We start from the raw sequence: 12,033 nt of genomic DNA on the forward strand, positions 1-12,033 counted from the left end.
AAGACAGTCTCTTTAACAAATGGTGCTGGCATAACTGGATATCCACCTGCAAAAAAAATGAAAAAAGACCCATACCTCACACCATGCACAAAAACGAACTCAAAATGGATCAAAGACCTAAATATAAAATTATTAAGATCATGGAAGAAAAAATGGTGAAAATGCTAGGAGCCCTAATACATGGTATAAACAGTATATGAAACATTACTAAATGCACAAACACCAGCAGAGACACTAGATAACTGGGAGCTCCTAAAAATCAGACACATAGGCTCATCCAAAGACTTCACCAAAACAGTAAAAAGACAGCCTACAAACTGGGAAAAAATGCTCACAATCATTAGCCATTCAAAACCCAAAACCAAACCCAGTGCCGTTGAGTCGAAATGCAAATCAAAACTGCAAAGAAATACCACCTCACCCCAACAAGGCTAGCATTAATCCAAAAACCACAAAATAATAAATGTTGGAGAGGTTATGGAGAGATTGGAACACTTATACACTGCTGGCGGGAATGTAAAATGGTACAACCCCTTTGGAAATCAATTTGGTGCTTCCTTAAAAAGCTAGAAATAGAACTACCACATGATCCACCAATCCCATTCCTTGGAATATATCCTAGAGAAATAAGAGCCCTCACACACATAGATATATGCACACCCATGTTCATTTCAGCACTGTTTACAATAGCAAAAAGATGGAAACAACAAAGTTGTCCATCAACAGATGAATGGATAATCATATAACTGTATAGTCACATAATGGAATACTACACAAAGATAAAGAACAGTGATGAAATCTGTGAAACATCTCGTAACATGGAGGAATCTGGAAGGCATTATGCTGAGTGAAATTACTCAGTTGCAAAGGACAAATATATTGTATGATACCACTGTTATAAGAATGCATGAAAAGGTTTAAACACAGAAGAAAACATTCTTTGATGGTTATGAGGGTGGGGAGGGAGGGTATTCACTAATTAGATTAAAAAAATTTAGATAGTAGACAAAAATTAGTTTAGGTGAAGGTAAGGTCAACATACAATACAGGGGAAGTCAGCACAACTGGACTAAACCAAAAGCTAAGAAGTTTCCTGAATACAGCCCAACACTTTGAGGGACAGAGTAGCAGAGGCAGGAGTCCCTGGACCATGGTTTCAGAGAACATCAGGTCAATTGACATAACAAAGTGTATTAAGAAAACATTCTGTATCCCATTTTGGCGAGTGGCATCTGAGGTCTTAAAAACTAGCAAGCGACCATCTAAGATGCATCGATTGGTTTCAACCCACCTGGAGCAAAGGAGAATGCAGAACACCAAACACACAAGGAAAATATGAACCCGAGAGACAGAAAGGGCCACATAAGCCAGAGATTATATCAGCCTGAGACCAGAAGAACTAGATGGTGCCTGGCTACCACCAATGACTACCCCGACAGGGAACACAACGGAGAATCCCTGATGGAACAAGAGAAAAGTGGGATGCAGACCAGACTTAATGATCTTAATGGTCTGACTGAGGCCAGAGGTCATGGCCCCTGGACTCTCTGTTAGCCCAAACCTAAAACCATTCCCAAAGCAAACTCTTCCAACAAAGATTAGACTGGACTATAAGACATAAAATGATACTCGTGAGGAGTGTGGTTCTTAGCTCAAATAGACTCATGAGACTATGTGGGATCTTCTGTCTGGAGGTGAGATGAGAAGGCAGAGGGGGACAGTAGCTGGTTGAAAGGACATGGGGAATACAGGGTGGAGAGGAGTGTGCTGTCACATTGTAGGGAGAGCAACTAGAGTCACATAACAACGCGTGTATAAGTTTTTGTATGAGAAACTGACTTGAATTGTAAACTTTCACTTAAAGCACAATTAAAAAAAAAAAAGATCAGCAGGTCAAATCTATCAGCCACTTCTTGGAAATTCTATGGGGCAGTTCTACACTCTCCTATAAGGGTCGCTATGAGTCAGAATCAACTCGACAGCAACGGCTTTTTGGTTTAGTGTGAGGGCCAAAAGAACAAACGAACCAGTCTTTCTTAGAAGAAATACAACCAGGATGTGTCTTAGAAGCAAGGATGGCAAGACTCTGGCTTGCTCTCTTTGAATATGTCATTAGAAAAGGTCAATAGCTAGAAAAAGGGATCATGGTTGGTAGAGGGTCAATGAGAAAGACTGACAGAGAGGCTGAAACAACGGGTTCAGACATAGCAATGATCAGGAAGATGGTGCAGGACTGTAATACAAAAGATAACCGTGAGTCAGAGCCGACTCAACAGCTACTTAACAGCAACAAGTGTGAGGGCATGTGAGACTTTGTTGGGTGAATGGACTGGGAAGGGGAGTTAGAAGGTCAGCAGACGTGATGCTTGTGGGAAGTTTTTGCTGTTCTGAGCAAGGACTCCTAGCTTGTCCCTTTGGCAGGGCATCTTCGGCCCACTGGCTGGGTTTCAGCTGTCCTCAGCAAAAAGCCTGCTCGTGCTGCCAAATTTTCAGTGCTTTCTGGTGTGCTAAGAAAGACTAACAAGAAGGACTAACTTCTGGTTAAGGTTAGGGGTCTGCAACCCAACCCAAGTCCCTTTCTTGTTCTTCCTCTCACAGAGTCTTTCTGCTAAGCTGGTGCAAATTCAGAATATTCTGTAGTCAGTACTTCTAGCTCTTCTCCTACCCAGTGCAGCACTTTCATCTGGTTCCTGAATGAGTGATCTCGTGATAAACCTTGTCTCCCACGCCACTCACACCACCCCCTCCTCTGCTCTCTCCATCTTCTTGTTGAGCTTTCCTGGCTCTGAACTTCCTCTTGGCCCATCTCACTTCCTAAAACACCCCTGAAGAGGATTGCTTATCTTGATGGAGCTCGAGAAGCCCTCAGAGGCAGCAGAAGGCAGAGGCCTTTAGTGTGTCTTTCTGGGGAACTAAGAACAGTGGTACTTTCAGATTCGACCTGCACAGAACTGTCCTCCAGGCTTCCACATTCCCAGGGATGTGTGGATGGAAGTGATTACCCTGTGATGGGCACTATCTAAGGAGAGGTGGATCTCCAAAAAAGCACCCCACTAGAGAAGACAAGGAATGGGTGAGCTGTGAGTTTTAGACAATTGCTACACTTGACTTCTAGGAAGATGTCTGGCAAGAGATAGGCACACTGGACCACACGGATTCTGCTGGCACGCCTATCACCTGGGAGGCTCCTCTGGGAAAACAAGATGCCTGTCAACAGCACGGCCGTGACATTGCCCAGCATAACCTACATCACCGTGGAAATTCTCATTGGGCTCTGTGCCATAGTAGGCAACGTGCTCGTCATCTGGGCGGTCAAGCTGAACCCAAGCCTACAGACCACCACCTTCTATTTCATTGTTTCCTTAGCCCTGGCCGACATTGCTGTTGGGGTGCTGGTAATGCCTTTGGCCATTGTCATCAGCCTGAACATCACAATCCACTTCTATAGCTGCCTTTTCATGACCTGCCTGCTGCTAATCTTCACCCACGCCTCCATCATGTCCTTGCTGGCCATTGCTGTGGATCGATACCTACGGGTGAAGCTCACTATCAGGTAACATGTTTGAAAAGGGATGGAGTGGGAGCAGTGATAAAGGTTCCTGAGAAATGCGGCTACACATTTCATATCTCATACTTTTTGAGTGAAAAATAAACCAAATTGGCCCCTGAGTTTGAAAAGGAGCAATATTTTTCCCCCCACTATCTGGTCTGTAAAGAGTTTATGAATGTAAGCCTGGGCTCAGAAGCTAACAAGAGAGGGATGCTATAATCCATCTCCATTGATTAATGGGTGCCTGCTGGATTCCTGAAGGCAGCTAAAGATAATGAAAGTTTGATGCATCTTTAATTAGTAAAATGCTCTTGAGTTTTTAAAAATGATAGAAACCTGCTAGATAAGAAGCAGGCAGATAAGAAGAGATAAGCTGATGGTTCTTCTGTTTCACAAGCGTAGGCTATTATTTCAACTTCCTATTCTGTGCCCACCCCCATCTTGAGAAAGGGCTCCTTAAACCAAACCAAACCCAGTGCCATCGAGTTGGTTCCGACTCATATCGACCCTACAGGACAGAGTAGAACTGCCCCATAGAGTTTCCAAGGAGAGCCTGGCAGATTCGAACTGCCAACACCTTTGGTTAGCAGCCATAGCACTTAACCACTCCACCATCAGAGTTTCCCAACTGTGTCAGAAGTGGAAAATATATATATATATATATATATATATATATATATATATATATATATATATATATATATATAATGTGTATGTATTTCTTCTTCTCCTCCTTCTCCCTTTTCTTCTCTCCTTCTTCTTCTGAGGTGTGACAGGTGTTTCCCCAAAAGCTCTCTATTGTGAAAGTAGTACCAACCTTTTGTGTGACCAAACGAAGAGAACAGACTGCCAAGTGGAGAAATCCATTTCCCCGGGTGTCCTGAACCTGTCAGTCTTAGGGAAACAGCACGATAAGGGAGTTACAAACAAGCTTTAGATACAAACAATTCTGAGTTCAAATCTCAGAATCTTGGGATCCGATGGGCAAGTTATTTAATTTTCTCTGCCTTAGTTTTCTCATCACAGTTGCTAAGACGCTTTGAACCCTGACTTACCTGATTTCAATTTTAGCTCCACCACTTCTAGCTTGTGTAAGTTACTTAACTTGTCTGTGTGTGTTTCATTTTTTTTCACCTCCAAAATGGAGATGATAATTGCACCTTCCTCATGGAATTAAATGAGTTAACATTTAGAAAAATGCCTCAGACACAGTCTATGCTCAATAAATGGCAGCTATAACTACTGTTATTTTCATCATTACCATTAATAAAATGAAGATTATCATAAAAATATCTCCAGTTAACTTTCTGTTACCCCAGGGCAGGAACCATTCCCAAAGCCAACTCTTCAGACAGGGGTTGGACTGGAACAGGGGATGGAAAATGATACTAGTGAAGAACAAGCTTCTTGGATCAAGTGGTCACATGAGACTATGTTGGCATCTCCTGTCTGGAGGGGAGATAAGAGGGCAGAGGGAGCCAGAAGCTACCCAAATGGACACAAGGAGAGAGAGTGGAGGCGAGTACTGTGCTATCTCATCAGAGTGAGAGCAATTAGGAGTGTATAGCAAGGTGTATGTAAATTTTTGTATGAGAGACTGACCTGATTTGTAAACTTTCACTTAAAGCACAATAAAAATTAATTAAAAAAAATATATCCAGTTAGGAAGGAAGAATGAAAGAAATTAAATATACAAGGGAAAGATTAGTCCAAAGGACTAATGGACCACGTCTACCGCAGCTTCCACCAGACTGAGTCCAGTACAACCAGATGGTGCCCACCTGATACCACTAACTGCCCTAACAATGATCACAATAGAGGGTCCCAGACAGAGCTGGAGAAAAATGTAGAACAAAATTCTAACTCGCAAAAAACACCAGACTTACTGGCCTGACAGAGACTGGAGAAACCCCGAGAGTATGGCCCCTGGACGATCCTTTAGCTCAGTAATGAAGTCACTCCCGAGGCTTACCCTTAAGCAAAAGATTAGACCGGTCCATAAAACAAAATGAGACAAAAGGGGCACTCCAGCCCAGGGGCAAGGACTAGAAGGCAGGAGGGGACAGGAAAGCTGATAATAGGGAACCCAAGTTTGAGAAGGGACAGTGTTGACAGGTCATGGGGTTGTTAACCAATGTCATAAAACAATATGTGTGCTAACTGTTTAATGAGAAACTAGTTTGTTCTGTAAACCTTCATCTAAAGTACAATTAAAAAAAATCTCTAGTTTGTTGTGGGATTTAATTGAAATAAAGTCTACAGAGTACATAGTAAGAGCTCAAAAATATTAGTTTCGTTCTGGGAGTCTGTATAGAATCCTGTCAGGAGGGACGATTTAAGAAGAAATGGTGACTTTCACTGGGTGAGCCTTTCAAGGTCTTTGACCCACTCCAACACAACTTTTGTACATCCACTGACTCATTTAACTCATACACCAAGTGTGTATGCCACTTGGAGCAGGAGCAGGCACAGGTAGAAGAAAAGTGTGGGAGAAGTATCTCATACTTAATGAGCATCAGCACAACAGCCAAACAGAAAAATGTATTGCACAGCAGGCAGCCATGCTTTGAGAAGACCATTCTTATAGACGATCCAGGAGACTTAGATAAATCTTACCTCTCAGGAATTGAAGAATTCTTGGGCTGGAAATGGAGCCAAGAATGGGGTGTGCAAGCACCTTGATTCAAGGTAACATATTCCCAATCCATTCTAGATAGAACTTCTTCAGAAAATTTCCAGAGAAATTGGCTGGATTTTTTTCTAATCATTGTTTGTTCATCTTGTCTTCGTATTGAGCAGAGTTTAGCTGTAGTCACCCTAGAATATCCATGCGCTTCTCTCTTAACAGAGATTGGGTAATTAAAAAAGTGCATGCTTATCTCTCAGTCTCGCTCTTTTACTAGTTTTATCCCCCCCAACCCTTTAGCAATTCCTCCAATGAACTCATTGGCTCTTTTCCCATCAAACAGATACAGGAAGGTCATCACTCAAAGAAGAATATGGTTGGCCCTGGGCCTTTGCTGGCTGGTGTCACTTCTGGTGGGACTGATACCCATGTTTGGCTGGAACATGAAACTGACCCCAGGGTACAACAGAAATGCCACCTGTTTTCCATGCCAATTCCGTTCCGTTATGAGGATGGACTACATGGTCTACTTCAGCTTCTTCACCTGGATTTTGATCCCCCTGGTTATTATGTGTGCCATCTACCTTGACATTTTCTATGTCATCCGGAACAAACTTAATCAGAAGTTTTCTAGCTCCAAAGAGACAGGTGCATTTTATGGACGGGAATTCAAGACAGCTAAGTCCCTGTTTCTGGTCCTCTTCTTGTTTGCTTTGTCCTGGCTGCCTTTATCCATTGTCAACTGCATTACCTATTTTGGAGGTGAGGTATCACAAGCTGTGATATACTTGGGCATTCTACTGTCCCATGCTAACTCTATGATGAACCCTATCGTCTATGCTTGTAAAATAAAGAAGTTCAAGGAGACCTACCTCTTGATCTTCAAAACCTGTGTGATTTGCCGGTCCCCTGATTCCTTGGACCAAGGCAGTGAGCAGACTTCTGAGTAGTTTATCCAAGGAAGATGACCTTCATATTCAGATTGACCTTCAGATTCAACAAACACTTGCGGTCCTATTCATCAGGGCCAGGAGATTTTATATTCCTTGATTCCTTCCACTGAGATGGAGAGCATTTGGCTGGCTGCCTCTAACTGTACCTCCCCTACCCTCTTCCTTTAATGCAATTTTCTAGAGGCCTGACTTGAAGACAATGTACTATTGTTGCTACTGCTTCCTGTGTTCCTCCTTCCTGTACAGAAGGAGAGATTACGGAACATGAAGGATGCCTCCTTGACTTATCTATTGGCTGGACATTATGTGATGGTGGCTCAGTTCCACTCCATTGCAGCATCTGGGAACCCTGCTCTCAGCAGATGTCCAGCAGATGTTGGGAGCTCAGTGTAAAGAGGACTTAAACTGCTAAATCACCTGTGAATGTATTTGAGTGAATAAAATTACAGCTAACTTTTGCATGTAGCTGTTTGCTGGGAGTCAGGATCACTCGGGGCTTGGAGACCCAGCTGGCTGCTCCTGGCACTCAGCCTGCTCACTACTTAGAGTCAGTTTGGGTGTTCATCTGTGTGAATTCTGGGCTTCTTGTCCCTTTCCCCAGAACATCCTGCCCCTTATTCCTGGGCCGATCAGAGCATTTGTCAACTTTATGAGCCATTCAGCTATTGTTAGAGAAAGAATGACCCTGTCTCTGGAGCTGAGTCCTAGTCATTTGTCCTTGCAATTCATTTTAATAGGAGGAGTTGGGGGTTGGGCAAAAAGAGACGATGCATCCCTATTATTTACTGAAAACTTCCGTTGCACTCAGAACTTTGCATGCATTATCTCTTTTTGTCTCCACCATCTGGGAGGTAGGTGCCATTATTATTCTCATCTCCATTTTTCAGGAGAAAAAACTGAGACACAGAGAAGTCAAGTAACTTGTTCATAATCCATAATTAATAAGTAGTAGAACCAAGTGTTAAACACAGCCTCACCTTATGTGAGAACCCTCACTTCTCGCCATCTGTCCTCAGACATGAAGAAGGACTTGTAACTTCTCCAAGGTCCAAACTATCAAGCTCACCTTATGTACAATTAGCAGATAAAAAAAACTAGAGTTTGCACATTTGAAGGCTGCTGGGTTTTTTGTTTTTGCCTTAGCTATATTATCTAAGTAATTAGGACACCAGACACGGATAGAGTGCCAGTCACGTCGTTTGAGCATCGAGTATGGTTTTAGAGATTCAAGGTGGCGTCTCTGGTTTGGTCTACCCAAATCTGCAGCTGTGGATTTTTACTCCCAGGACAAAATATGAACTTGGCAAGAGCAACAAAACGGAGATTTCAATTAAACAATGTCGAAGAGGCAAGTGTATCTGAAAGCGTTTTTCATTAATTCTTAGCCGTTCCTGAAAGTTTATCCTAACTCTGATAACTTAGGCCAGAGCCCGATAGCCATATTTAGCTTGTTAAAATTTTATTTCAGCAAAGGGTCTTCTTCCTCCTTCTGGCAGCCCAGGAAGAACCAACATTGCCTGGGAAGTTTAAAAACTTTGTATCTACTTTCTTACTAATGCCAAAGTGGGTGCCTCACCAAAACTCCACCATCCCTCCTGGTACCTGGAAGTGGGAAGTTCCCCTAGTCCTGACAGTTTTTCCCTCAATGTTTGAGAGGATTTACTGTTATTATTTTCAACATTCCTCTTGGTGTAGTGGCATTTTAAAAACTTAATATAGTTTCTCAGTAATAAAATTTTAAAAATTTATTTGTTATTATATTTTTAGTAAATAAAATAAATCTTTTTTAAGAATTTATTAATGTATTTTTAAATACAAGCCAATTAATTTTTTTTTTTTTTGTCCTTAATGGTATTTCCTTGCTTGATTTAAGAAGTTTTCCCAGCAATTTTTTTTAAGTTAAAATGTCCCTTCAGGAGGACACACCAGGTTTATTTGTGGGCTTCGGGAGACCCTGGCACACTGCTCTACCCCAGGAGCAAACTTTGGCCAGTTGGAGAGTTGAGGGGAAGTGCCCTTCAGCTCTCAGTCTCAGGATAACCTTCCCACAAGGCTTTTTCATTTACTAACAACCTCTAACGAGGTTGCCTTAGCTACACTTAGAGCCTGCCCTTTCTGAAAGCTTGATTTAAAGTGACCACTTCCTTCAGAACAAAACAGCAGTCTGTCCCGAGAGAACACATGTTATTGGTGCCATTAGACAAGCGATAGCATCTGAGTTTCAGAAAAACCTTTTTTCGCCCCTTCCTTTCTCTCTCTCTTTTTTCCTTCTTTATTGCTACTGTTTAGCAAATCCACTGATGATTGGCCAGAAGATATTTCTTTCTTTTCTGTCAGCTGGGAGGTCACGTATTCCACCAGTCCAGAAGAAACCCAAAAAGTGAAAAATGTCTTTTGGGTTGGAATCAAAAAAGATGAACCAAGAATCACTGGTGAGGAGCTTGGCTAGAAGTGATGAGGTCCGCCCTGGTTTCAGGTTTAGAGATTAGTGTCACAGGAATCTCCCCCATGAGCCTCTCTCCTGACTAACACCCTTTCAGCTCAACAGTAAAGGGTAACTGTCTGGTTTTTATTGCAAAGGAATAAGGCAAGAGACCACCCAGACAAAACTCAGGTTTGCTTCCTTCACCTCCACAAAATTAACTGGAACAAAATAGATGTTGAGTGGCTGGGTATATATACTCTTTTTTTTATTTTTTTTCATCAAGTCAACTAAACGCTCATTTTCTAGAGGAACACTGTCCTTACAGACTACAGCTGGGTGTGATGAGAATAGGGCTTGAGCAGCATCTTGTCCCAATTACTCAAATGAGAGTGGTGTATGTGAAGTCTTTGTAAAAAAAAAAAGAAAAAAAAAAAACTTTAAAGCACTCTATAATTTTACAGTGATATTACTACTGAGGAGCTCTGGTGGCACAGTGGTTAAGAGTTCAGGTGCTAACCAAAAGGTCCGCAGTTCGAATCCACCAGTTGCTCCTTGAAAACCCTATGTGGCAGTTCTACTCTGTCCTACATGGTTGCTATGATTCAGAATCGACTCAATGGCAATGGGGTTATTACTATTGAGGAGCTTGTGTAGCGGACTGGTTAAGAGCTCCATGCTAACCAAAAGGTCAGCAGTTGGAATCCACCAGCTGCTCCTTGGAGACCCTATGGGGCAGTTCTACTCTGTCCTATAGGGTCGCTGTGAGTTGGAATCGACTTGATGGCAATGGGTTTGGTTTTGGTTATTACTGCTGAGGAAGCAGGATAATGTGATAAAGTAGCTTTGCTAGCTGTGTGAAGTTGGGCAAGTTACTTCAATCGTCCTCATTTATAAAAGACTAGTAATACCTGTGTCAAAGTTGGTTCTTTTTTTTACTTTTTATTGTGGAAAATTTCAAACATACAAAAGTAGAGAGACTAGAATAATGAACCTTCGTATATCTTCCATTCTTCTTTAATAATTGTCAACTTCTGGCCAACCTCGTTTCATTTATACTGCCACCCACTTGTCCTACACTGATTATTTTTAAATTCTGGGTATCAAATTATTTCACCTGTAAACATTTCAGTACACATTTCTAAAAATGTTTTAAAATTACATTTGGTTTATTATTATTACCCATTTGTCTTCTTATTTATGTATATAAATAGAGTGAAAATTAATTGTACCCTTAGGAGGGAGTAATAGAACCAATCATACCAAGTAATACTCAAGAGTGTCAATAGACACAACCGTTTATTCTCTGTACCTCTGGGCCTTTCATTTGCTTTAGAATGCTACTTTTTCATGTCTTGGGCTTATCTACTGACATCTATCTGTGCACAATCCATTTCTCTTTCTGCTGGTATTTTCTTTGGTTTCATGGGTGCCATCTCCAAGCAATTCTGTTTGTTTTGCGTACTTCATTCTCAGAGCTGAGTGCTTTAAAAAATTATAAACAGAGGAGGCGGGGCCTAGATGGTGGAATAGCCAGATGCTTCCTGTGATCCCTGTTACAACCAAACCAAAACCAAACTCATTGCCATCGAGTCGACTCCAACTCATAGCAACCCTATAGGACAGAGTAGAACTTCCCCATAGAGTTTCCAAGGAGTGCGTGCTGGATTTGAACTGCCGACCTTTTGGTTAGCAGCTGTAGCTACAACAAAGACTTGAAAAAACAAGTGAAAGGATTATATTTATGACAAGCTAGGAGCCCTGAACGTCAAAGGCAAAGTTAGAAAATGGACTGAGTGGCAGAGGGAGGAAGAGACGGTTCAGACCAGAGAGGAGTTACCGGACTTGAACCGCCAAGATCCCTCAGGCACCATTCCCAGGAGTGGCTGCGGCAGGCTGGTAGTAGCATTCAGCCTCAGTTTCCTCAGGGAGAAGTAGCCAGCCTCACAGCCTACTCACATCTCTGGAACCAGAGAAGAATGGTGCTCTCAGCTAAAGCTAAGTATATTTTACCACGTCCCCTGCCCCCAAGTTGGCATCAGTGGCTGTTGATTTCCCTGAGCCTGAAATAGGTCCTGCTGAGTGCTCGGAGCCATTCTCCTGACATTGGAGTAAGAATAAATTCACAACTGGGGGAAAAGACAATTTGCCAGCTCCACTAACCACAGGAGCTCAGGACAGAAGCAGCCCCAGTCCAGGCATAAATGGTCTATGGATTTTGAACACCCTTCCCCCCTGCATGGACCTGTGTGGGCCTATTTCATTCAGGAGACTAGGCCCAGACTGGCAGACTGCAACAATTTCAGCTGTGTGGTGGAGAGGTAGATGTTTGATATTTGACACTGCTTTGCTATTAAACAGGGTCCTCACCTACCCACATCGGGGCAAAAGGACTGGTGGCTCTGCTCAGGTCACCCAACCACCCGTGACAGGGGTCCAAGGATAACTGGTACCTCCCAGTCCTTACAACCAAAAGCATTGG

The 12,033-nt window shown here is 42.4% G+C and overlaps 1 protein-coding gene across 4 annotated transcripts in view; it reads left to right on the forward strand.

The window, feature by feature from the left end:
- Positions 1–973: 973 nt before the first annotated feature.
- The window catches only part of ADORA3 (adenosine A3 receptor), a 31,514-nt gene continuing 20,454 nt past the window's right edge, over positions 974–12,033 (forward strand). The window contains exons 1-2 of one of the 4 annotated variants that reach the window (XM_064282419.1): positions 974–3,553; positions 9,474–9,489. In XM_064282419.1, the coding sequence (XP_064138489.1) occupies positions 3,204–3,553; positions 9,474–9,489 (366 nt within the window). In that variant the 5' untranslated portion in view covers positions 974–3,203. Of the gene's footprint in view, positions 3,554–6,519; positions 10,013–12,033 lie in introns of those variants that run through there. The other 3 variants (XM_010589571.3, XR_002785624.2, XM_023547468.2) reach the window with 3 other exon arrangements.

Source organism: Loxodonta africana, chromosome 3 (assembly GCF_030014295.1).
Source record: "Loxodonta africana isolate mLoxAfr1 chromosome 3, mLoxAfr1.hap2, whole genome shotgun sequence".
In the NCBI taxonomy this organism is placed as follows: domain Eukaryota; kingdom Metazoa; phylum Chordata; class Mammalia; order Proboscidea; family Elephantidae; genus Loxodonta; species Loxodonta africana.